General features: G+C 51.6%; 1 protein-coding gene across 1 annotated transcript; it reads right to left on the reverse strand.

The window, feature by feature from the left end:
* Positions 1-366: 366 nt before the first annotated feature.
* On the reverse strand, positions 367-26,582 carry B4GALT1 (beta-1,4-galactosyltransferase 1). The gene is made up of 6 exons (XM_086628845.1): positions 26,297-26,582; positions 13,594-13,829; positions 6,294-6,481; positions 4,764-4,886; positions 3,021-3,125; positions 367-2,397 (listed from the first exon to the last, which is right to left on the reverse strand). The coding sequence occupies exons 1-6, from the start codon at positions 26,565-26,567 to the stop codon at positions 2,262-2,264; spliced, it is 1,059 nt and encodes a 352-aa protein (XP_086484971.1). The 5' UTR covers positions 26,568-26,582; the 3' UTR covers positions 367-2,261.
* Between the last annotated feature and the right edge of the window lie 318 nt (positions 26,583-26,900).

The following is a 26,900-nucleotide window of genomic DNA, read 5'->3' on the forward strand; positions in this document are numbered from 1 at the left end:
AGAGACCTGGGATTTTCAGTGGAGCCTCGGTGAGTGTTGGTGCTGATCTGACACCTGTGGGAGCGGGGCCCTGCTTCTAAGGCACCTTTGAAAAAAAATAAAAACAAAGTCCTCGCCTGCGTCTCCGTTACTGGTGCAGACTACAGCCACACCGATGTTTCACAGGCAGACATTTGACCTGACTCCTGTAACACATCCTCTTCTTGTACCCCTTTGTATCTGCAAGAGCTGGAGCTTGACCTGCCAAAAAGGACTCATTTTTTTAATGCAACAATAAGCGCAAGAGAGCGGCTCTTAAACACAGCCCTGGTTTCCTTGCGCTTCGCTCCTGCTCCACGCAAGCCCACCTTCGCTCAGCACCCAGCACGAATGGAGCAGCAAGTCTGGCCGGCAAGAGCTTTTAAGCGAAGGGGGCGAACACTTTCTCAAAGTGAGACTGAAAAGGCATCTGGGTGTCTCGCTGGTAATTAAAGTCTCCGTGCATACTTTCAGCCACTGGTGGCCTAAGAAGAAATGCACTGTCCCCAGCCCCTGCAGGATCCCACCCCTGCAGCACAAGGGTTCAGCAAAACCTTCAGGTCTCAACAAAAAAAAAAAAAAAACAAAAACAAACAAACAAAAAAAAGGGGGAAAAAAAAGGAGGCAGTGCTGAAGATGATCCCCAATATGACAAGTGTCCCTGATTTCAACAGCCTTCAGCACAGGCCAAGGAAGTGCAAATTGCTGTGGTCAGAGCTGGTGGCAAAGCACTGGCCAGAAGGAATTCAGTTCTCAGTTCTCAGTTCTGGCTGAGAGCTTTAAAACATTTAAACCAGCTCCAAGAGTGTCAGCGCTTGAGGCTTTCGTACGGTCACAGGAAGGAAAAGCAGGGTGTCTGTACAGGTGGTGTCCTGGCGCACTGACAAAAAGTAGTACTCCAAAACGTGCATGATTCTCAAAGCCTGAGAAAATCAGAAGGGAGCCTCCTGATAGAGGACACACGTTGCAACAGGCTTTAGGCAAAGAAAAATCAATTGGATGTCAGCCCTGCTGTGAGTATCTCAGCACCGCAGGAGATTTCACGCACAAGTACGCTGAGCAGATACAATACATGGCTTACACATAATGACGCACATAAAAAGCCTACTAGTCTGAAGATAAAGGAGGCCTTGAATCATATCCTATTATGCTGCACCCTAGTTTAATTGGTATTAAATATACTGCTTATGATATACAAATTACTTTAAAAAGTTATTAAAATGTTACAACAACAACAACAACAAAAGTAATAAGTGAATTCAAGTTTTATGCATGACCTTACAAGAAGAAATCTGGGTTTAGGAAGCTTGGGACAATGATTAAATAGCATGGTAACTTTCTGCCACTGTCAACAAGTGTCAGCACATTTTAAGGCCATAATTTCATCGTGTGATTAAATTCAACCATTTCAGGGAAAAAAAAAAAACAAAACCACCCCCACTTGCCCCACAAAAAACCCTAGCTGTTGTTTCGCTGAGGCAAAAAGTCACTATCAAATCCAAAAGTAAGATTATCTGAAGCCAGTGGTTTATGCAGATGCCACCTGCGTAGCTCTCACCCAACGCAGAGAGCTCACTGGCAAATCCTGGCAAACTCTGGCTCAACTCACTCAAAACTGCCCTTGAGACTAAAAGAAATAATGATATTCATTGAATCCAGTCTTGATTGTTCAACACTTGCTCTGCACACAGAGACGATGTTTGTTTTGGTCACTATGAGAAAAAAAAATATTATATTGTCTCCGTTAAAAAAATAATCTGACGCAAAGCGTAAACTTGTACAATTTTAGCAGCATTTTACATCCTTCATAAAGTAAAACCAGGAATGAAGTAAAAGGAATGCTTTCATCCACCACATTTAAAATATCATAGGCAGTAACTGCTGATACATCACAGTTGTAATCGGTAAAATTTGGGTCCAGCTATTAACTCAATATGGGGAGCACTGTATCAAATAGATCAGATTCAACATTTTCTGGCAAAGTAAATATTTACAACTCTTATGTACAGCTTCTGGACTTACTAAACAATGGAGAGCTAGAAAGCTGTGTGAAGTCAAGTCTGGAATTAAAAAAAAAAAAAAAAAGCACTTGTCCAACCAATTTGGAGACACTTTGGCATGCCATAAAAGGCCTTTTTTTTTTTTAAGTTCATTGCAACTGTTATAAAACCAGCAGATATAAAGCATCAGTGAGGCCAGATGTTCTGGGCAACATAGGCGAGGTCTCTCTTGTGTCTGTGATGTTAGCTATTTGGTGAGCCAATATCCACTGTGATCTTTGTATACAGAGGGTACTTGTCAGTTCTTAACACCTTGTAGGATAGTGTGTTTAAGCCGTCAGAGCTCATTGTCTCCCTTGTGTGAGCAATTCGGTCAAACCTGCAAAGGGGAGAAAAAAAACAAACCAAAGAAAGAAGGGGAGGGGAGGAAAAGAAAGGAAAAAAAAAAAAAGTTTAAACAACTCGAACTTCTCATGACATTTTCACAGCCTCTCAGGTGGCATCTCCGGTGTTTTAGGTAGAACCTGAGTACCCTGAGTACCGGGACAGGTCCCATAAACTCCCAGATTAGGCCAGCCTGAGCAACGGGCAAAGGCATTCCTGTGGACTCAATTTTTAGCCAAGAAAAAGCAGCCGAACTTTTAAATCACACAGGTCCTTTTCCAGCTCTGCACTAGAGCACAGGTTTTATATGCCAAAGACAAGCTGGAAAGAATTGCTCAGAGCTTAATTTGCTGCGTTTAAGAAAAAGAAATAATAATAAAATAAAAAAAGGTGAGATGCATTCGTGCCATAGTGAAATCTTGGGGAAAAGATCTGTAATAAGGTAACAAACCGGTGAGGGGAAGAGGGCAGTTTACAGCGCAGGGGACAGAGGGGTCAGCACGGGAGGAGATGGCCACAGGCTTTCTGCGATTGGGCTTTTTGCGCGGCTAAGAGAAAGCCAAGCAGCCGGAGCAGCAAGGGCGGGAGGCGTCCAGCTGCGGGATGGGGGAGACGCACCTCTCAGGGTTGGGTTCGTTCTTCTGGTCCCGGGTATGCCGAATCATTCTGCACTTCCCAATGATGGCATCTGGACGGGATATCCCCATGCCTTTAAACACCAGCCTGTAAAAAGTGAGTACATTAAACATGCGTGACAGGTGACGGATGTGGGATGCTCTGCCACACCTTCCACAAACAGCCATTGGTTTTGAAGGTTTTGCCTTTTTTGTTTGTTTGGGGGTTTTTTGTTTGGTTGGTTGGGGTTTTTTTGTTGTTGTTTTTTTGTTTGTTTGGGTTTTTTTTCCTCCCGAGGATGTCACTAGTGCTTTTGTAGGCTTGCTAACGCCAAAAGGCGGGAAAGCCAGTCCCCTTCCACATGAGCACATCAGCATGGGGCAAAGAGATGTCCCTCTGCCCACACCAAGGATCTGCCAATTCACCACACCCTCAAATGCACCACCAGCTCCTGCAACACCCCAGAGCATTAACCTTGCTCCGGGCTGTAGACTGGAATTTGAATGAGAGGCATCTAATTTTTAACCCATCTCGAAAGGTGCCAGGAGAAGATTCATCTTTCGGGATGTGAAAGCTGCAGTGCTGGTAGAAGCTGAAGTGAACGATGGTGAAGCAGCACGGAGGGGACACATGGTCAGGGCCACAACGGTCCACTGGGACCCATCAGGTGAGGAGCAGCCCGCCTTTGTTCACATGCTCTCTGCAAGGCACCTGCACTTCATGGACATCTTCAATGGAAAAGTAGCCAGATTCTTTCTCTTTGCATCTCCCTTTTCATTTCTATATAGCATCTTCTGCTCCTCAAAACCTGAGTGTCCCAAAAAGAGAGGACTACTACCTTGCTCTGAATGCTCCACCCCACTAGAAGGTTGTCCTTTGCTTGGTTTATTAAACAAAAGTGCTGAACCTCAGGAAGTTAGAAGCACTTTTAGGAAGACCCTTCCGGAAGCACAGAAGAGCTCGGAAAGCCCAGAGAAAAGATCACGCAGAGTGGTTTTGCCATCGAGAAACATGAAAAGGGCTTCCCAAATCCAAGCTCCCCACAATCATTTCACACAGCAACCGCCCAGGGGACGTGAAGCCATAAGGTAGCACAACCCCATGTCCACTCTCTGCCCCAGTCTTAAGGCAGGGGTGGTCCCAGCCTGTCCTCTGCCAACACCTTCCCCCTCTCCTGCAGTTCTGAGCCTTATTTGGCTTCTTTCTGGGTACGAAGTGACAGCTCAAATAGCATTACTTAGAGCCATTTACAGCCTGAAAAATGAAGCTCTCCTGGGAACAAAGGGATCTGCTGCAGACACAGGCAAGCCTCAGGCTGCACTGGGCTAGGTGGGCATAGGTCTTCACCCTGCTGTGCACCCCAAATCCCCTTCCTTTGGCCAGCCCTGGGAGACCCAGAAGGGTGCTGCTCCAACCTGCGCTGCTCCAACCTGTGCACCGGTGTGGATGCTTGCAAGGCTGCGCAGCTAATGAGAGACGTGTGTGTGGGGCAGGGGTGGGAGTTTTTCCAGCCAGACCCACTCCCCAGCACACCTTGGGAGCTGCGGAATGGGGGTGCCAGCACTTGGCAGGAACACACTTTGGCTGAGTAAGCAGATTGCCCACACACCGCCTCTGTCCCCCACCTGGAGGGGAGGTTCCCACAGTTGGCGTGAAGTCACCCTGTGCCCTCCACCGCCTCCCAACCTGGTCTGTGCTCATCCCAACCTGGAGGCACTCTGGGTGCCAAGGAAGGCATTTACTTACCTGTTATAAATGTCATCATCTTCGCCACCCCAGCCCCAGTAATTGTTTGGGAACCCGTTGATCTTTGTGAACTGCTCTTTGCTCAATGCAGACACGCCTCCAAAATACTGATTGTAAGGCAACCTGGAAGCAGGGAGAAAAGCCCATGAGAAGAGGAGAGGTGCTAGCCACGGAGCAGCCTGCCCACCCGAAAAGGGCTTGCTGCTGCCCTTCACTCCAGCCCAGGGCGAGCCAGCACCTGCTGCAAGGTGCCTCCCTGCAGCAGGGAGCTGCTTTGGTGCCCTGGACTCACCTGAGGCAGAGGGAGCTGGTGGGCTTGGTCCCAAATATCATTGGAAAGTATTCTGCAGCCTTTCACTAAGAAGTTCACTGTCCTCAAAGGACAGACCGGTGAAATGCACATCACCTCACCGAATATCAGATGGTGACATGCCTGTCCCAGGAGAGACAAGAGCTCAGCGAGGCATCAGAGGTGGCACAGAACCTTCTCTTCCTGCAGCTCTGCCACTCGCCTCCATGCTCCCCAGTGCCCCAAAGGAAAGCCTGCAGCCCAAAACTGAGCTGGCAGCACAGCCTTGCACACACGAAGCCAACCAGCTCCTGCTCAAAACAGGGAACGATCCAGCAAGGGATCGGAGACAGAAGAAATTCAGACCCACTGCACCAGGGGAGGGTCCATGCAGGGATCACCAGGACCTACCACAGACCTTGCCTCTGCTTCAGCAAGCAGAAGAAGCCCCCCGGGGCCTGCAGTGCTGCTCTAAGCTTCACCTATCTGCAGGAAAAAACTGCAAGTGCTGCGGTGCCGGTGACAGTCCCACTCCAAGCGGGGCATGGGTCTGGAGTGGAGCGTGTATGGGTCCTGCCATCAGCACCACTGCTGTTATCTTTAGCCCTGATGGCCACCATGGGGTCACAACTGGTTCTCACTTTATACATGAGCTTTAAAACTCTCCCTTGGAGAACAGCAAGACACATTTTTGTTTGCAGCAGCTTGCTGAACCCAAACGTATACAGAAAGGCATTTCGTTTTGTATTGCTTGCGGATACCAGGGCAGGTCCCTCAGTGGCCCGAAATCGAACAGCCAAAAATATTTTGTTTTGCTCTTAAAATAGCATCTTATGCAGTCTTTTTAAAGCTGCACATAATTCTCACTGTGTGAGAGTGTCTCACTTTTCAGACTGGGTGGAAACACTAGCTGTCTTCCAGCTTCCAGGCTGAAACACAAGAAGGGATACACGGGCATCTGCAAAACGACGGGCTCTTCGTTTTTCCCTGCCCTACATTTCACTTTCCAGGAGCTGTGAATTTTAATAAACTGCCCAGTCGTGCCTCGCCTCCTTCCTCCCCTCCAGCTGATCCCGCTCGCAGCCACAGGCTCCCCACAGGGACGTGCATGCCAAGACCAGCTTTTGCCAGAGACGCTCTCCCATGCTTTGGATGGTGGGTGGGGATGTGCGACGTTGCGCCTGGCCTGCTGGGCTCACGGCAATACTAGGAACAAAATGCCCCTCCAAAAGGCAACTCACCGAAATCCAAATTTATCCATGGATACAGAGAGGTGCCGTGGCTGGCTGTAACATTTGTAGGTGTTCCTGTCATCCATTGGGATGAGGTCTACGTCACTAAACACAAAGCAATCATAATCATACTCTTTCAAAGCCTCTGCGAATCCTATATTCAGCAGTTTAGCACGGTTAAATTCTTCTTCTCCATCCTAATTTAAAAAGAAATAAAAACAGTTAAGTGACTTAAATTTAACAGTTGACATCAGCAGCTTCTTACCTGTTGCTGGTGTTGCCGCACTGGGCTGGTGTGCCTGTGACATACTGAGCTCCAGCCTGAGCACTCCCTCGCAGCACTCACAGGACATCCGCAGCGAGTCCCCCTGAACACCACCCGGACGATGGCATCTAGGCCAGCTGCAAACTGCGGGGGCAGCTGGAATGCCTGAGGAAAGCCTGGACACGGCTCAGCTCCCCTCTCTTGGTGGGAGGCTCCAAGAGGGCAGGTTTGATGCTGAGCGGTCCTCCCATCCCACCCCATGCACAGGCATTTCGGGACTGAGTTTTTATGATAAAGCTTACAGACCGCCAGGACAAGCAGCTGGGGCTTGCCGGAGCAGTGCAGAAGAGCAAAGAAGGGACCCTTGTTACAGAGAGAAACCTTGGCAGTGCTTTAGTTTACAGCCAGGACAGCGACCGCAGACCGAAACCTTCCTATGGCCAGGATTTCAGCACCCTCTTCCTAAGCTCTGCCACATGATGGCTGTGGGACACACCAGACCTCATCAGCAAAGCACAGGGTGGCACCAGAAGCTAGGGTCTGATGCTCCAGTGCTTGCTTCCGTGCCAAGCCCCGGGCAGTTGTGCACGCGTGGGAGCCAGGACGCTCCCCAGGCCCCGGAAAGGGAACTGCTGGTTCGGCATGAGGCTGTGACACGCAGCCTTGTTTGCCAGATGGCAGGCCGGTGCCAGCTGTCTCGCGAGCCAGACATCGCTGTCGGCTGTGGTGTGCAGCCCCTTCTTCACTGCTCCTCTGCCAGCTGGAGCACAGCACGACCCACCACCTGTCCCCGGAGCTTTGCCAGGAAAACGAAACCAGGAGGGCTGTCACCATGATGGGAAGGACCTGAAAAGAGCTGGCACCACAGCAGGCAATGTTTATACCAGGGCAGATGCAGTTAATGAAGGGATCTGCAGAGAAGGGGGCAGGAAACCCTCCACCCTCCTCCTGGAGCAATGGGGCGCCGGAGGAGAAATCGGTCTGGCCTCTCTCAGGCAGAAACATTTCAAAAGCACATGTGGCTTTGAGTGCAAGTACAGGCTCGCAAATTGCTTGAGTACTTTCAAGAAACAACAGGACCATACCCACAAACTTCAGAATACCCGTGGTTTGAAAGTAAGGATTTCCAACCCAGGACCCAACTTTGCAGCAGCAGCTTCAAACCCAAGCCCTGTGCAGGAGTGGGGAGAAGAGAACACACAGGGCCTTGCTGAAGGAGGCTCAAGTTTTTTGGCAGCCTGAAAACCAAGACTGCCAAATCCTTTGTCTTCTACCGCATCCCACCTTTCCCCCTCCACACTCTTGGAGCAGTGTCGAGCCAAAAGACTCCCCCGCCACGCAAGCCATCCCCCCACCCTGCAGTGCCAACACCTGGCGTGGGACGGATAAAATACCATGCCCTAGGAGCAGCAGCTTAAAACATCACCACCTCCCAAATGGCTTTGCCTGGTTAATAAATATTGAGTTTGGAAACTGTTTAATCCAGACTGGTTAATGGACCTGAGGCTGGTGAGTCAAGGCAGGTTCTTGAAACAGCCACAAATATCTTTCAAAGGAAGGTTTTAACGGGCAAGTGTCAAAGCAAGGTTTTCAAAAGCATTCATCACTTGCCTCGGGCATAAATGACTTCACAGGGAGGAGTGAGCTTTCGTGGAGGAGGATCTGAGCAAATTCTCAGCATCCTCCCCCAAAACAAAAGGGTTCACACAATAACTAAGGTGGTGGGAAGACAATCGCTATCATGCATAAGCAAAAGTAGGGAAAATTTGAGTGCAGAAAACGAAGGCAAGTTGAACAAAGAGGCTGGGGAGAGGGAGTGGCTGAGGCTGCAGAATGGGAGGATTTTCTTCCCCTGGCAAAGGGGGCTGCCCAGCCCCAGCTGTGGAGTGCTCCTCAGGTCCCACGGCGCCAAACCTAGGGCTGGCTCTGTAGTCCCAAGAGGGACTTTTTCCAGTGCTGGTGCAAAGCGCAATTTGCTCACACCTCAAAGCACCTGCTGGGTCCAGTCTAGGAGAGTGTCCTTGTTTCACACTCTTTGGCTGCTCTTTTCATAATCAAATTTCAAGGGAAAGGGCACTTCACACCGGGTAGCCTCTAACTCCTCCAAGTGACACTTAGGGATTAACAATGCTACCAGGAGCTGTGTTTTAAACCTCTCCCTGAAAATCCCCAAAGCACAGAGCAGTGACTGGACCAAGAGCATGCGGGACCCCCCTCCCCTACACCCCAGCAGAGCCCATGCGGGAGCCCGGCGAGTGGAGAGGGACAAGACACACGCCTCACGTGGGCACTGCCACTCTCCTCCCCAGTGGCCACAGATCATCACCCTACGGGATCCAAAAGGCTCGGGGGGCTGGGGGGAATCACAACCAAAAAGGAAATCAAAAACCCCTCTCCAAGACGTTTTTTAGTAACTTTTCAGCAATCAGGTACCTTATGCAGCAAACCTTGCAATGCTGTTATCAGTCGCGACTCCTTTGAGGTCAGGAGTCTGTTTTTCTGTCCCAGCAGGTATGCGGGGCTTTAAAGCATGTATGGGAGCAAAAAAAGACTGACAAGTGTTTTTGCTTTTTGCAGAAAGCTCTGTTTCTTTACCTAAGGCAATGTGGAAGCACTGGCTTGGCACAGTATCTGAGATTTGAATCTCTCAAAACTCAGAAATGTGCTGCAGGCTTCCATCTTTAACTGATCCCCAACTTTTTGAAAGGAAAAGAAAAAAAAAAAGCAGAGTTGGGAAATCTCCTTGCTGCTGGCCCTTCCAGGGACACAAGGCACAGTACCACAGGTGACCCTTGAGAGAGCAGATAAAGCACAACTGAAGAAACCTCCAGCCCTCGCCTCTGCTTGGCAGCTCCACATGCCATGGAGGCTCCCTGTTATTTGCCACAAGGAAATGGATCAGTTTGGACTTGCTTGGACAGAGAAGCATCATCCTGAAGAGCTAGGCAGTGCACAGGGGACTGCTGCTTTGCAACCACGCTTATTTCCTAGGCTTTTAACCAGAAAAGATGTAGTTCAACACTTTTTTGCTATTTTTTTTTTCCCCTGACAATTTTTTCCCCTATGTTCTCCTGTCCTGAAACTTAACTCATGTCTGAGTTCAGTGCTGGTGCCCAGCACCTATTTCTGGCTCCTGATTTTATTCCCTGTGTCTCTCTCAGCACGTCCCAAGTCCATCTCCATTCCCTTCTCCACAAGAAACTGGCTGAAGGGTGACTGCTGCCTCAGTCTTGCAGGTTCTGACACCGACTCCTTCTCACACCTGGAGACAATCAGCCCGAGCAAAAGAACATCCATCCTTTTTGACTTCCCATCCCTTACCTTTGCTGTATCTGATTTGCTCAGCCAGACCTACCAAAGGATGCTACCTTTTTTCAGTGCCAGACAGATAAAATTTGACGTTTTTGGAACTGTCACTCAAGCTAAAGGGCTTGCAAACCAGCAAGAAGCCATCTGTCTCAATTTTGTCCTGCCTCCCACTTCCATGTAGGAGGCAGCTCTGCAATTCTTCCTGCAGACAGCATGGCAGCACAGAGGACCTGTGGCTGCATCGCTCTCACCTGGATCCTAAACTCGCCGGATCTCAGAGAGGTAACAATGAGGATATGTGTTTCTGGCCAGCTTGGAGAGAGCCATCACCTCCAACAGGAGGTTGGTAGCTAGATCAGGGACTCCCTGAGACAGCCTGAGCCACACGCACCACGTCCATGTGAAAGTCCATGCTCCAGCAGACTCGAGGAGGTAGAAACAAACTTCTAGGGCCATACAGAGACACCAGGAGACACTTTGCTGTTTCTCTGTCCGAGTGTTTTGAGGCCTCAGCACTGTTATATGGGGCAGCCGGAAGAAGCAGCCGCAGGGGAAGCTGTCCTCCCCCACCGCTGCGAGGGTAAGCGGGAGCAAAGCACAACCCCCTCCTCCTTTGCCTGTGTACCTGGGGGGGTCTGGATACCCCCTGCAGAATGACATGGATAAGTGCGATGCCCCAACCGCTCCGCACTCACACACACACACACACACATGAACTCTGGAAAATCGCTACCGAGGACTTTGCAGGTAACGCCAGGGGCCAGTGGAAAACTGTTGAACAACTGCACGGTTTTCAGGGAATTTGCCAAGTCTCCCTGTCCCCAAACTGCAGTCTGGCTGCATGTGCATTTGCACAGGCTCAGCTGCAGCAAGAAAACTTATTTCTAGACCTGAGCACCCACGTGGCAATGGCTGAAGGCACTGGCGAGCACATAAGGAACAGCGGGAGCGAGTGGGACTGATGGGGAGGCCACAAATTCGCTGCTGCCTTCTCATTTGATGAAGCCAAGCTTGCACAGCATGGCATGGGTGCTACAAAAAGTGTGCCCAGCTGCACATCCTCACCTCAGATCTATCCGAAAGATCCTATGACTGCTACTCCATGTGTCATGTTTGGGTTTTGCTGGGGGTGGGGTGCGGAGGGTGAAGCATAAATGTATATTTTCCACTGGCTCCAGTTACACACCGGACATTTTATGAACATCAACCCCCTGACTTCACCCAAGCCCTACTTGGAGGCATTCAGGCACACAAGAACAGCATGGTGGAGACACAACGGACTCGTGACGGAAACACATTGCGCTGAAAGGAAGAAGTTTGACATTACCAGTGCAGCAGTAGCAGGGCTCAGCGCTCCTCTTTCTTTCTATGAGATGCAGAGCACAGAAGAGCACGTAGGCAGCGTGTGAGAACCAGATCACACAGTAATTCTCCTTGCTTCAGTGATTGCTTTGCTATAGACAGGTTTAACAAGTAAAGGTAATATTTCCCCACTAGAAGGAAAAATAAAATAAATAAAAAAAAAGGAGGGCAGATGCAAAGGGAAGGACAGACAAGAAAAAGAGAAAAGCAATTGTCAAGACAGCAGAGAAATAAGACCGTTTTTCTACTGCACTTCTGGCAGAATTAACAAATTTTCTGCAACTCTCTCTATTGAATGTTCCCACTCACCCTCAAGAGATGCATCCAGTGGGTTTCCCACCACTGATCACTCTGCCTCTTCCAGACGCAGCTTGTTAGAGGCATGCAGAAGGAGCATGTTTATTTTACAAATCGAGTCGTCCTACTCGCTACCCTACGTCTGGCTGCTGGATGTGCCTAGGACACATACACCCTGTGCACTTGACGTCATTCCCAATCCAACTTTGCTCCAGGGATGCATCTGAAGAAAACATTTGTGAGGGTTGACTCAGAGCACACAGACAGCCCCACAGCCCTTGCACTGCAGGACAGGACCAGAGAAGAGGAGGAGCCAGCAACGCAGGGCAATGCAAGCCAGCATGCACCATTGCAGCCGCAGCAGGAACTCCAACCGGGCTCTGGACACCGCCTGCCTTTATGGGCGCCGGCGCAGCTCCATGGGATCGGGCCCCTCGCTTTTGTTACCCTCGAACACCACCAGTGGGGAAACACCAGCCCCAGCTGCACTGCCGGCTCTTTGCAATGGAGACGGCCACCTGCCCACAAGCGGTGCCCCCAGACCACGGGCAGGCAGCTCTCCCTGCTCCTGCGCGGAGCCGGACGGAGAGCTATACCTGGCCAGGAAAGCAGCATCCCCCATCGCAGGATCGCTGCTGGACGCCGCAACACACGCTCGCTTTCGAGCCACGCTCAGAAAACTGGGGCATGCTGCTCTGCCACCTTCACCCACCTGCACCTGGTGACCAGTGGGGACCGTGGCTCAGGCAACTTTGTGGCACCAGTACCTCGCACAGACAAATGTTGTTGCATTACACAAGAAGGGTCTCCTTAATTTTAGGGCACACATGGAAACGGCTTGTGTCCTCAGCAACGTGGCCGCCAGGCCACAAGCACAGTCAGTGGTGGACACTGGAGCATCCCGGCTGCTGTGCTTGGGAGCTATCGCTAATTCCCCACAAATCGCTTTTGCCCAGATCTCTGGCACTCTGGAAGTGAGCAAAGTTAAGAGAAACAGTAGTAACGGGGTATTGGTTTTCTCTCTAGAAAACGGTCTCCCCTTACTTTCAATTCTGTGAGGAAGTTTATCGCTCGGGCAACCATTCTAAATATTCATGGTGTTTGATATGCCCGAACACATCAGCTTGCCTGCAAATTTAAGGGGTTACGTCTAAAGAAGCACGTTATTTCATCTCAGTTTTTAATAGAGCTGAGAAAACAGGATATAAATACATATCCTAGAGAGAAACCGTGCTGTGAGGTTGTCCAGCCGGCAGTCTCTGCTGGGGCTCTCCGAACAACATCTGCCCTTTCACACTGCAGCCCATGCAAATGCCTACACGTTTTAAGCTTTCTCAAGTGTGAACAGCAACCACTTATTTAACCACCATTATGGTATAAGTTAAGACAGTTTGTTTGGAGTGAAACATGCCTTTTATTTTTTTTAGAGAGTTCTAACGCCATCAGATATTGAGAAAAAAAACCAACACACATCCCCCTCCCTGTCACTACTTCTTTCTTTTCTGTTCTGTTCACTCAAAGACAATCATTCACCTGCTCCACTGCCACAGATTTGCATTCTCCATCCTGACACTTTGGGCACTATTACTAACACGAACAGAACTTGCTCAAGAAAGTAAGTGAAATCCAACAGTTTTATGGCACACCCAATGCCAGATTAGGCATTAATGCTACCTTGTCACCTTAAAGACCCCTGTATGCAATTCCTGCAGCAGCTGGGAAAAAGGTACATTTGGGAAGATAAATGAGATTCAGTTGTGCTATTAGAGACTTTTTACCTCCTCACCAAGTGGTTTCTTTAAGCAGAAGCTCTTTAGAGTGAATCATGCCTGACCGGAGGAGGGGACGCCAGCTTTTCCATCAAAATCATCAAAGTAAAATTACTCATGTTAATTTTCACTTTTTGTTTGCTGCTACCGCCTTTTTTTTTTTTTTTTTTTTTTTTTTTTTTTAAAGCAAGCTTATCCCTGCCTGCCAGCCCACTGCCGTTCAGGATAAAGCAACCACTCCTCTGTTTTAGGGGGCATGGACACTGTTATGAGAGCATTATAAAGCCCTGTGTCTTTAGCATCTTACCTGGTTGATAACATATACTCCATAATCTAGTTGCTGCCTTTGGAGAATTGGGTGCAGGTAATAGAGCCAGTACTTCAGGTGCTCCTCTCGATTCCTGAACGGTATGATTATTGCTACTTTCTGAAGTGCTATACAGTCCTTTGGAGCAAAACGACCTCCTGCTTTGACCTCTGGGTTTATTCTCGCCACTTCTTCCAGGTTCACAGGCTGGGAAAACTCCACACGTAGTGCACCAACTGGAAGAGAGGCAAGCACAAAGCAAGTTAGCACACATCAATCTACTTCTCACATCCTTTACACGTTTGCTTTCTGTTTTGTTTCTTAAAACCTGAGCTTTGGATCCAAACAAAATCCCCACAGTGCACGGAGGTGTTGAAGCTCGGACTAGACGTACCTGAGCCAACTGCACAACACCATTCAGAGCAAACCTGCTAAAGCGGTAGTCTCTTGGTATTGCACTCGACCAAGTCGCTGACACCAAACGAGTCTTGAAAGTCCTCTTATCTGTGTGGCAAACCAACAGCTGTGCTCCCGCTGGCACGTGCACCATAAAACCAGCCTAGAGAAGAGCGTTGTCCTCTGCACTCTCACCCACCTCGCACAGCGTGAGAGTTGAGACCTTCGAAAATAGTCCTGCTCTCCTACTGACGCAATTACTTATGCCAAGGCTAGCCACATGCAAAGTGAACAAAACCCCCTTTCTTCTTTTTTTTTTTTTTCTTATAGGTACTTTCAGTGTTCTGTAGGCATGCCCATTATTTATTAAAAGTCCTGTATTAGAATTGCTAAAAAAACATATCCAGATTTGCATGCAGGTTGGCAATTCCTGCAGAGGGTTTCAGCAGTGACAGGTTTTGAAACTACCAAAATAATCTGTGCCAAAACTGGTGTGTAGAACTGAAAAGGCCCCCTGGCACCACAGAGAGGAGGGCAGCCTCTGAGCTGCTGAAGGCCAAACCTGGAGAGAGGGCAGCGACAGCCCCAGGCATCCACAGAGCCGGTAAGACCGTTGCAAGACTTCAGCTGCCGTGTCTGCATGAGCGGCTCTTTGCTTCCCAGGGCTGCTCTGCTCTGCCACGCTGGCTCCCAAGCAGTCCCTCCCGTACAGCTGTACATGGGTGCGGGGCTAAACACGGTATCGCTGACAACCCCCACTTTGTGGATCCCCTCTCTTAACATCCAGGCTGGCCCTTCTGCAAGATTTGCTTCCAGCTGCTGCAGCCCTGATAAACAGACTTGCTCCAAAAACATAACGAGCGTGGTAGCTACCCACAGAAGAACCTCTCTTGCTGCCACATCCTGTCCCCAGCAATGGTGAGCTAATAAACTGGGCTTTGCGTGCACGCTCAGCTCCCACTGAAACCTCTGCAGCAGGTGGAGATGGTGAAGCCCCTGTGTATAAAGCAGGACTTCACCATAAACACTAGGATAGGGATCACTCCTTAAAAGATTTGGCTGCTGTACCCTTCCCCTCTCCTCCATCTGGGTGTGAACACACACACACGTGTGCACATGCACACACTCACGCACACGTCTTGGAGCTACCGCCTCCTCTTTGCGTTTGCTGAAAAGACCCCCAGGCCCCTCTGAAGGCACACACAGTGTGCATATTTGTGTGTGCACACGCCAGTGGTGGGTACGCCGCACTTATGGAGCCCCTCGAGAAAAGGGGGCAAGTGATTTTTAGAGCTCTAGAAGACACTGGTCATCATAATCAACCTTGTGCATACCCAACACAATTAACAAAAAAGCAGAAATAATGCTCCAGGGTCACAGCTCATTCCCTGGCTATTTATCTAGAAGAAGCTATTTTAGTTTGGTTGTGCTGTTCCACAAACCTGTGCTTGCTCAGGCTGGCGGTGGCAAGAAGGAGACCAGCAAAACAAGCAGAGGTGCTCAGTGTACTCCCAGGGGCAGCGATGAAGCTCTGCTACCCGGTTCACTGCCCGTACAGCGGAGGCAAGGCCCTGCAGAAAACGGCATCACGGGCATGACGCAAAGGGATCTCTGGATCTCTCAATTTTGCACAGGTTAAATGGGCATTTTGCATGTTTCCTTCTCACACAAGGCGAAGGCAGTGATTTCTAGAGCCCATGCCCCGGGACCGGCCTGCCCATACTCTCAGTGCTCCTGCGGTTCCCAGCTGCACCCTCATCGTGCCTGCCCGCTTCCCCACCCTCTCTGCCCCACGGCACACACCAGGTCCTGTGTCTGTACGGCTGCAGCCAAAGCCTCTCTGCCCGAAAAGTGGCTTGCAGGGAGAGCAGGCAGCGTGCTCTGCAGCGGGAGGAAGAGGCAAGAATGGGAGGAACTGCGGCAGGAAGGAACATATAGCAGCACGACCGGGACCGGGGCTCGGTGGTGGCAGGATCGACGGTCGAGCCGGTGGGCAGGCGCCAGAGCAGCGAGGCCAGCGGGGGCGGCAGGGGGACAGCGTGCGTTGTCCTCTCTGAATTTGGTTATCGCTTCCCCGACACGGTGGCGAGTGCTCTATCAACACCGCCTCTGGCCTGGACCCACTTCCATGCTTGCTTCCCCCCCGCCATCCCTCTGCCCCCGATCCACTTCCATGCTTGCCCCTCCGTCCCCATCCCTCTGCCCCCAGCGGCACCGCAGACCGGCACCCACAGTCATGATGACGCTACACTTTCGCACATGTAAAACAGCAAAAGACGCGGCCCTGGGCGCAGTCACAGCCAGCGAGCGGGACCGCACCGGGCATCTGCGCCCGGGCTCACAGCCCGCCGCCCACAGCGGCACCGGCGCGGCGGGACACAGCAGGAAGCGGCGGGGCGGAAGCCACACATCCCGGCGTGGGGCCCGGGCCGCTCCCCGGCGCCGGGCAGCTGCCGTCCCACCAAGCAAGCCCCTTCCTGCTGGGGCGGGGGCGGGCGGCGCTCCCTGCTCCCCGTTGCTGCTCCCCAGGAACAACTGCGAGCCCCATCAGCCCAGGCGATGCTTTTTGGTTTAACGAACAAAAGCTCTTTTAAAGTCTCACACTCGCGTAGCATTAAGGGTGGGAGGGACACGACCAAAAGTTTGCCATTTAGGCGAATTTATGGGGGAAATCTCCCGCTGGTGGCTTGTGAGGTCCGGCTGAGCAAGGACAGCCACAAGTGCCTGGACCCTGCGAGCTGGGCTCCTTGCAGGCTGGTGTCCGTCAGCCCCTGGGCCAAACACAGACCTCTCATCCCACCAGCTCTTGCTCGTTTGGTTTCAGGAGGCTGGAACGTCAGCAAGGAAAAGATGGGAGAAGAAAACGCATTAATGACAAAAAACAGCTGTGGAAGAGAGAGATTTAACAGTTTCAGAGTCCTGAAGGACACCAGTGAGAAATGATCTGAACTGCTCCAACCCCTCCGGTTAATCAGATCAGTTGTAAAGGCAGCACACCTTCCTGCCTGGAGGGACGCAGCCAACATGCAGCAGCTTCGCAAGGAGAGCCCAGGCACCGGTGCCATACATCTACAGTAAGGCAGCTGCTTCTGAGACAGGCTTGATGCAAATCAGCTGGTTAATACATTCACTGGTGTCGGTAAGAATATGAAAACATAAAAAACCTGAATAGGCTGTTTTCAAATACAGAACGGCTAAAACAAACTAGACTTTGTAAAGCCATGTGGCTGACAAAGGCAACGGCAACACACCACCCACTGCAAATCGACGCTTTCTGTTCACTTCCCGAGCGGGATGAGGCTAAAGCCAAACCTGCAAACACAGGCTTTCCAACTGGTGACCAGAGTCACTGTTCCAGTTACTAATTCTAAATAATTTTGACCGAAATTTGACTACCTGGATAGCAAGCAGCCCCAACACTGTTGTCCCCCAAGGATGCTGGCTCAGGACATGATCTGCCAATGCCAACAGAGCATGAGAAGTTTGCTGCTAGTGCTGTCCCACCCACCATAACTGTATCCCTATCCGTGTTTACTAGGTAAACTTTCCAGCCCGATTCACTCCGTTTCCGTCTTTTCTGCTCCTGCTCAAGGCAACTGCCTGACATAGGAGCCACTGTACATTGAGCCTCTGCTAAAAAAAAAACATGCACGACAGAGCTATGTGGAGTTGCAGCTCCGGTCACCCATAGAGCCCGGGATTAGTAGGCAGACACCTTTTGGGTTCAGTTACAAAGCTCCAAAAAAGCAGCTTCACGAGCCTCCGCTGTCCATTTTTAGCAAAAGAAAACCTAGAAAACATGAATAAGCAACTGCCGGAAGCTTGCAAAAGGCACGAAAGCACAGCATCAGATACAAACACTTCAGAGATTGTAAAAGGAGGTTTTAGCTGGCAGTGGTAGGGTAGGGTAGGGTAAGAGAGAGACACACACACACACACACAAAAAAGCCAACCCCCTCCCACCCTCCATCTCTGACATTCAGAAGCGCTTCTGCTCAAAGGGAAGGTGCACAGGAAGAGCGTTGTGCGGTCAAATGCTGGGGAGCCATGGTGGTGCACACAAACAGGAAACTGTTTCTCACATGAAGCAGAAGTTGGGACTCGCAAAAAGCTGGAGGCAGCGTAGTGCTCAGTCCTCAGGAACACGCCCGTGGCTCTCATGATCTTCCTGTCCTCTCCTTCCCAATGGCCACTCTTGCCACAATAGCTCTTGCCATGTGAGGCTGCCAGCGCATGTCCTCCATGGTGCTCATCCTGCTGACCCAAACAAGAGGACCCTCACACAAAAAGCCCAGAATCTGCTCAGCCTGATGCCATGACAACTCTAGAGGCTGCTCCAGCCTCTCTGGATGACAGAAACTAGAAGTGGTGGGAAATCTCAAGCAGCAATGCCCTACAGAGCCAGAACTGTACTCTTTCATCCCCAAGGGAGCTGCAAATGGGACAGCACCATGCTCCATCCAAGAAGGTGGTAGTGGGTGATACAACATAGGGCAGCAGCCACAAAGGGCAGCCCCCGGTGGGGTTCAGGTGGGACAGGGCTGGAGGGGGGAACTCTTTCCCCAGGAGCATGGTGCAGCTCCAGCAGAAGGAGATGGGAAGGAGCACAGATGGGTTCATGGAAAGCTTTGGAGAGGTGATCCAGCAGACTGACTTGACCTCTCAAGCACTTCACTAGGAAAAACGGTAAAATTCACCTGCATGCTTTGATCTAGGCACAAATGTCAGGTGAGAATGAAAGCAAAAGCATGTAGCACAGAGGTTGGACCTCTCCCCAGAGCAGAAAAGAACGTTTCCATCACCCTGGCTGAGCAGTGGGCACTGCTTTCTACTGCCGAGCCATATGCACAACCAGGCCACCACACTCAGACAAACCTCAGGCAAAAGGAAAGCTGGAAAAGAGAAGCAGAACTCACAGAAAGGGAAAAAAAACCCACCTCTCTTTGCAGGGGCACAGCAGAAAAGGGAAGGGCCCATCAGCCGCACCAAGTCCGCCCTGGCTGGGAAAAACAAAACCAGCTCCACACCGGAAAACACGGGGGCGAGTCCCCCCTACCTCAGGCTGTGGAGCAGGGGTTGCTCCAGCCCCTAGACCCAGGTGGTAGCTCCAGGGCAGGCAGGTAGCTGCATCCCACAGCTCAGCAAAGCAAGTATTTCCTATTAAAGTCAGCTAAACTTCGGAGCTGTGCCAGCACCCACGCAGGCAGCACCAGCCAGGTTCAAACTGGGGTTCAGCCCTGTGGTGGGGGACAGGACCAGTGGAAGGGACAGCCCAGCACCTCTCGCCCAGCTGGGTCCTCCAAGCAACCTCTTGTCCTGGCACGGGACTCACCAGCCACATCGGCCACGGGGACATCCATGTCTCCTTGCAAACTGGCTGGCAGCTGCCGCCCCTTGCTGTCCGCAGCTCTCGCTCTCCCACAAGCATTTTTAAAAAAAAACAAAAATCCTTGGATTTGGCTAGAAATAGGCCCGTGAGGAAAAAAAAAAAAAAGCCTTCCCAAGGACCAGGATATGTTTTCTTTGGCTGGTCTGCACTTGGAAAGTTTCATCCCCTTACAGATGTCAGCTATGCCGACACAAGGCTCAAGCCTGCTACACCAGCACATGCCCTGTCTCGGGCAGCCTCTCATAGTGTCTGGCATCTGCAACTGTAGACCCCAAAGGGAAACTGGCTGCAAAAAAATGAGGATGGATCACACGCACCAGCAACACTGGGTCTGTGCAATGGCAGGTTTGCATGATTAACTGAGCGACTGCAGCCAGAGAGAAAAAATTCTTAATCCAACCCCAAAGCTGCCTATTCCAATGCAAAGTCTCACACTGGCACATGGTGCCTTTCAAAAATGAAAAAAAAAAAGAAAGAAAAAAAAGATTGTTGTTTCCATGAGAAGGTACTTTTGGGAGAGAAGCAAAGTCCTCGTCCGTGGCACAAATCCAGCACACGCTCACTGAAGCAGCTTTGAACCATCTCCCTTTGAGCCGGGCAATCTGCACGCGATTAGCCCTGCTCGCTGCTGCCGTGAAATTAAATTCCAGGCCCTCAAACAGCAAACTCAAAACAAACAAACAGAGAGGCTAGGATCAGAAAAAGGCAGAGCTACCCTCCGCCAGGAACCCCCCACCCTGCCGCAGGACTGGATGGGCGGACAGGGGGATTGGACTAGATGATCCTTTGAGGTTCCTTTCAATCCCTAACATTCTGTGATTCTGTGACAGGAGTTCTCCTGGGCACCCCAGGGACGTGGCTCTGCCAGGGGCAGCCTCAAATGGCAGGCAGCCCTCAGCCCCTCTGCCCGATCCCATTGTGCCAGTGGCGGCTGCACCTGGATCCCAGTGCCACCCCAGGGCTGGGGCACGCTCCCCAGATAGCAGGGGCGAGCGCTGGGTGCCAGGTGGGGCAGAGGTGCGTCTGTCTGGCCGAAACTCAGCCAGGGCTCATGCGCCCCAAAAGGCAAGGGGTGCTGCCAGTGGCAGGGAGCATGGGAGGCAAGGACAGGAGCAGGGCATTGTATGCCTGGGGAAATGGCTGCCAAAAACACACCACCCCTGAGCACACAGGTTTTCGGAAACTTGTCCTGTAAAGTCTCTACACGGACACTTCCAGCTTTGGCAAAAGACACGTTTGCAGATAAGCGCCCTCAAAGCAAGCCAAGTGACACCCCAGCCTGGGCACGGGCGGTCCCGGAGGTGACAAAAGCAGCCCTCTTTCAGACAAACATCTGCAGGGGCTTGGGGACTGCCCCGAGCTCCTGCAGCTCAGCTGCAGTCAGGAGGCAGCTGGAAAGGCTGCTTGCTGTGTCCCGGCATCACTGGTGGCCACGGCCACTGCTTGCCCTTCCAGAGGTGCATCCACGCCTGGCTCACCAAGCACCTCTCCATGCAGGCAGGGGCTCTGGGCACTGATTTGCACAAAGGAAAACATTGTCCTGGTGGGGACGGGCTGAGTGGTGAGATATTCTCCATCCCAGAGAGACAGGGGCGAACTGGGCATTGACACTGCTCCATCCACATCCGAGATAACCCCAGCTCTGTGGCCCCACCACTGCACCACTGCTGTAGACTGGCCAGGTCTGTCTCCCAGACCCCTGCAAACAAAACTCCTCCTGCTCCATGGAAAAGGGAGCGCAGGAGGGAGGGTGGGGAGCAGTAGCTGCAGGATGCTGGCTAGAGAGGAGGGTCCATCAGCAAGGAGAGGAGGTGAGCGATGGAGTCCAGCAGTCCAGCGCCTTGGGCTTGTTTGCGAGGCCACCAGACCCAGAGCACCTCCCTGCTGAGAACCGTGCACCCCTAGCACACTACCCTTTGGGGTGGAGGGGTGGCCCTCAACACAGGGACAATGTTCTCCATCTGCTGAGTGAAGTCAGACTGAGAAGCAGCACACCAGAGGAGGAAAGTTGAGAGCTTAACCGAATTCTGCATCCAAGTGCAGTTCGGGAAGCTGCAAGCGTCTGTCTCTTTCCAAACACAAACTTGGCCCAATTTCCAAATAAACTAGCTGTTGCTTCAGATCAATGCTGGCAGAGAAACAAGCACGTTATAAAACACTAGATACACGAGACGGAAAACTTTCCTTTTCTCCCCACCACATCCCGTCTGCTGTGCCGTGTCTCTGAAGCGGCTGCTCTCCAGGAAGGCACGGTACCTTTCCAAGTCTGTTTGCAAGTCCAATTAATAGCCCTTGACCTTCACTTTGACCAGATAAGAGGATGCTAGGGATGCTCACCAAATACAACGTGCTCCCGACCACACGGGTAGTTGCGGAGCTGGCGGTGGTGTTGCCAGGATCGTGCATCTGCTCCCTGCCAAACATCTTAAACATATTCTTTGGAGAAGTTTAACACAGTTCCTCAACCTCTCTTTTGAGGCCAAGAAAGCCTAACTTTGTGCAAACTGGTCCACGTGTTAGCTCCCCCTCCCCCAGCCCTCTCCATGCTCTTCTCTTCAAGTTTCTGTTTTACTTTTTCAAAACAAGGCAGCAGAGGGACACAGCCCAACCCCAGCCTGCCGCCGTGCACGATGTAATGCCTGTAGCACCCGGGTTGGAGGGAGGCACGAGAGCCTCTGTATGGGAAAGGTTCAAAAAATCAAAACAAAATGAAAGAGCAAAGCAGACAATAACAAGCTCAGATGAGAGAAGGGAGTGAGATGCTGCGTGTAAAGCAAATGCTTTCTTCAACACTTCATACTGTAAGTGACCCCACAGATTCAGAGATCCCCAGATTCTGGGGCAGAAACCCCCCACAGGGAGACAGGAGACCATGACTGCAGGTGGGCAATGTGGCAGGAACCAGACCCCGGGCACACCAAACCTACCAAACCTACCAAACTCTTCCGGCAGTCACCACCAGAAGTCTTCTTAAGAAATGGTGTTTTCAGCACCTCTTAGGTTTCCCTTTCTCGCCCCAAATTACTCCACTAGGATTCTGCCAGTGCTAAGCTGAGCTCTACCCCCGCCCATGCAATGTCCACATATAGAGGAACCGCAAACTAGATTATTTGTGGATTCACCGACCTCACAGGCAGCACATAACTTGTAAAAGCTTCCCTAATATAGGCACTAAGCATCACCACCGATTTGACAGGCTACCTCCGTCTCCTCTGAACAAAGCTCAGAATACCCTCATCACTCATCTTCAACATCTACAGTTTAGAGCAACAGCTTGCACTGACTACAGAGGCATCAGAAGTGGTGCATCCAAAAGAAAGTCCATGCCACAGGTCCTCCCACCTCCAGCCGAGGACGGCTGCTCACCTACAAGCTAAAGGAGCTTATTTCTCTCAATCTGCATTTTTTTTAAACATACCTCACTATCTGGCATCTTGAAGAAACAGTTGTTTTACTTGCATTCTCAAGATCTCCCAGCAAATAGCCCTTCCAAAACTGTATTCCTTTTTAAACATTAGTGAAAATGAGTGCATCTCTAGTGGTTTGTGCTTTGGACTCTTCACTGGTTCATGTATTAACCTGGGTTTTTTTTGTTTTGTCAATTAATTATCAGGGTTTGGGGCTGTCAGTTTTCTAAACTTGAACCTGGGGTTGAAAAGCTATTGAGCCAGACACTTGACTGTGACATGTTTAGCGCAGTTGGGTCACCTTTGCCATGAGACGCTCATGGTGCTGAGGATAAGAACACATCTTGTCAGTCTGCCATCCCTTACAAGCTACATCTGGTATCTAAACGAGGGTCAAAAATGGCTAAAGAGACAGCTGTACTCTAAAATAACCTCCATAAACAACCCGTGCTTTCGATTGGGCAGGACTTGAAAATGACATCCCTGAAATACAGATAAGCCTGTCCACGAGACTCTGCTTTGCAGACTTCTGGCACTGGAAGGTAAGCACTGCTTTAAGATGAGCTCTTTTGGAGAGGGACCTTTGTACCAAAGAACCTGCCACTTTCCACACTCCCTCCTAAAAACAGCAGGCACAACACTGACCCCATCACCAACACACAAAGACTTCATGGAAAAGGTAAAAGAAAAGCCTATTTTGAAAGTACTTAGGCCAACATATATACTACCTCTATAGAGGATCTTTTTAATGTTTTTTTTTAAAGAAAAACAATATTGTTCTACAGTTCCTAAAGAATGTAACAGCTTGGGAAACGGACACCTTCAGGATATATCCGGATTTACTTGCTTTTGGGCTTGTCAGAGGCTGAAATTTCACTGCAGCAAGCAGGCTCTGCTTCTCAATACTCCATTTAAGATACTCATTGGCACGCAGCTCTAAATTGGAACATAAATCCAAAATGCTTACATTACCTTGTATTAGAGAATTTCATAGTTGTTAAGGACTTTTAATTCAAAGTTGAATTATGGTATTATTTCCCCAGCCCTGATTTATGCTTTTAAATAATAAATAAAGGCAAGTGAACCATAAAAGCATTTTAAATTTGGCAGCTTCTTGTAGAGATTAAACCTCATTCAGCTAATGCATTTGCTGCCGAGCCAGACAGCAGGGATCGTAAACTACTCTCTCTTAAACATCGCTAGAAAGAAAACTCTGGGCCTCTGTAACGAGTACTTGGCTATTTGACTGTTCAAAAAGCCGGAGCAGCTCAGTCACACATATCCTGTGTGATTCATCACATGCTTCCCAACGACGGGTGGGAGGAGCGGGGCAGGAAAGAAAAAAAAAATGATGAGGCATGTTTCAATAAATTTAATTTTATACTGATGGAAAAGGGCAGTTGGAGCTACCTATTCCCATCAGAGCACTTCTCCGTGGCTTTGAGAAGGCAGGAATCACAGAAAGATCCTTGCCAGTACCTGCTTGTTACGTTCATACCAATAAGGAGCTTTGTTCACAAAAAGAAGGGATTTTTTTAATTCTGGGTGGATGAACTAAGTGTCAGAAATGCCTGTGGAGGAGTGTACACCTCTCCATCCCCCACACTGGCCTTAGAGATACCTGAGATGTTGATCAGGGCAGACTCAGCTCTGACCAACACCTGAGGCACGACAGGATTGTTTTACAAATGCTGTTTGCTACCAAAACCTGGAAAGAGCAGGAGAAAAATAAATACACATCAGGTTTCTCACCTACACGCTGGCTACAAATCTTGATGTCGTGACGGTGCCAGCCTGCATCTGGCTGCACCGCTCTGCAAGTACTAAAGGTAGCGCAGCTAGAAACCATTTGCCTCCTGCGTTGTAAAGAGCTACTTTCTGCATAGCACTGTAGCTCTCTGAACATCTGTAACCACTTCCAACAGCCTCACTCAGTCTTTGGTGGATTCCGCAAACTGGACTGAAGATGTTACAAAGACAGTATACAGTATTTTAGTTGATCCTTCAGTTGAGCAACTCTGATAACGCTTTGAATCTTGGGGACACTAAGAGCATTTCTCTAAACTCCAGGCATTTCAAAAGCACATGACTTACTCCTGAGAGGATCAGGGTAAGTGGAGACCATTTAAAGCAAAGCCATGCTCATAAAGGGCTCCCACATCCACTCCATGAGGACAGCCTTGCACAGCCACTTTCAACTTAAAGTGATCTAGGGGAAAAAAAGTGAAAGATACTAGTCAAAAGCAACAATAAAAGAGCACAGTTCCTTTTAGTGACCTCAAAACCGCCTTCCTAAAATAACAAACCAGTCATTTGTTATTCAGATGCATTGATCCATCAACAGCTGACCAGCAAGCACCGAGAGAAACTATGAATTTGTGTGTCGGTTTCGTAAATTGAAAACCACAGGTAGCTTCTCAAAAGTCTCTTCCCCCGTTGTGATCTCCAGTACTAAAGGTGCCCGTGCTAACGTGGCACACTGACGAAGAGGGAGATGATCCCCAAGCTCCAGGCCCTGGACAGGTTGTAGCCAGGTCACTGTCAACGGGGATGCCAGCAGGTCATGGCGACGAACTCTACCTACACCATAGGAGGGACTATCCAAGCAGCAGCAGCTACAAACAGCACGATGGGCGAGAGAGCCCTGTAAGGGGAGGAAAAAAGCTGAAATTCACCTCGCCCTCACCTCTGCCCTGTGACAAAGCCAGTGGGTCAAACCAGCGACAGGTGACCAATGTAAAAATTAGGCCACCGGCAAGCAGCCTGCCCGCCTCATCGCACCCAAGCAGTCCTGGGAAAGGCCTGTGGGGAGCACAGCTCCAGCGCAGATAACACACACGCCAGGCTGCCACGTATCAGGATACTGCATCACAGGACCGAATTCGTGGGAAGCGCCGCTGGGATGCATAACAACTGTATTCATGACCCAGCCTCGCAGCGCTTTTTAAAACCTATGCCGCTCACCGGGCAGGTCCGCGAGCACAAAAGACTGTGAAAGCCCTCACAGCACAAACCGCCCGTCTGATCCTTCCTGCGAGATTGCGCAAGAGGAGTATTTTGGGTAAGGTTCCCAGAGGAAATTGCCCAACCTCTCCGGCAACCAGAAAGAAACCTAGCCGGACGGGGAGGGTGCGCTCCCCGAAAGCGCCGGCGTTCCGCCCGCCGCTCCGTTTCCTTGCCAGAGCATCTGCGCCTCGGTTCCCCCAAACGCCGGCTCCCCGGGGATTCTCCCACAATCCCCCTCCGCCGGCCGGCCGCCGGCACGCGTGGGCAGCCGCGCCGCTGTCACGCCCGCCCCCGCCCCGCGGGGACAGACACCTACGAGGGACATGGGGACCCAGCGCGCGGCGGCGGGACCCGGCGGCGGGCGCTGCCGTCGGGGCCGGGGCGGCGGCCGCCCGCGATGCTCGCGCCCCGCCGTGGCTCCCGCGGGCACCCGGCGGGCGGCAGCAGGGAAGGAAGCGGAGCCTCTCTACTCCCCCGCCCCAAACCCCGACGGGGCGGCACTCACCGAGCAGCGGGGAGGTCTCCGGGCAGGGGCCCGGCGGCGCCGAGGCGGGCGGGGGTCGGGGCCGGGCGGCGGGCGGCGGCGGGCGGGAGAGCGGCAGCGAGAGGTTGGCGGGCGGCGGGCGGCGCGGCGGCGGCTCGGGGCTGCCGGGCGGCCCCAGGGCGCTGCCCGCCAGGTAGTAAAGCAGCGTGGCCGAGAGGTGGAGGGCGCAGAAGGCGACGAGGAGGCGGCAGGCCCGCTGCAGCGAGGTGCCGGGCAGCGACGGCTCCTTCATGCCGCTGCGCTGGCGGGGAGCGCCGCCCGCCCCGCGCCGCGCGGCCGACGGGGGACGGGGACCCAGTGGGGGCGGGGGCGGCGGCGGCTCCGCCCGCCGGGGGGCGGCCCCCCGCCCCGCGCCCCGCCCCGGCCGCCACCGCGGGGGGCACCGGCGGCACTGCCCCCCGGCATCCCCCCCTGCCGCGGGACCGCCCGCCCCTTCCCCCCCCCTCAGCATCCCGCCCGCCTCCGCCAGCGACGCCTAAGCAGCGTCTCCCCGCCCTGCACCGGAGCTGGCAGCCCGGCGGCGGGGCCGGCCCCTGGGCAGCGCCCCTCTACCCGTATCCTGCGG

The sequence above is a fragment of the Tauraco erythrolophus genome, chromosome Z (genome assembly GCF_009769465.1).
Source record: "Tauraco erythrolophus isolate bTauEry1 chromosome Z, bTauEry1.pri, whole genome shotgun sequence".
Lineage (NCBI taxonomy): Eukaryota > Metazoa > Chordata > Aves > Musophagiformes > Musophagidae > Tauraco > Tauraco erythrolophus.

Excerpts from the sequence above, each read along its gene's own strand:
- B4GALT1 (XM_086628845.1), bottom strand. The coding sequence starts at position 26,567 with ATGAAGGAGCCGTCGCTGCCCGGCACCTCGCTGCAGCGGGCCTGCCGC. Across the intron at positions 13,830-26,296 it reads GGAGACCTCCCCGCTGCTCG|TTGGTGCACTACGTGTGGAG; the intron begins GTGAGTGCCGCC and ends CCTCTCTTCCAG. Across the intron at positions 4,887-6,293 it reads ATGGATAAATTTGGATTTCG|GTTGCCTTACAATCAGTATT; the intron begins GTGAGTTGCCTT and ends CCCTGCTTCCAG.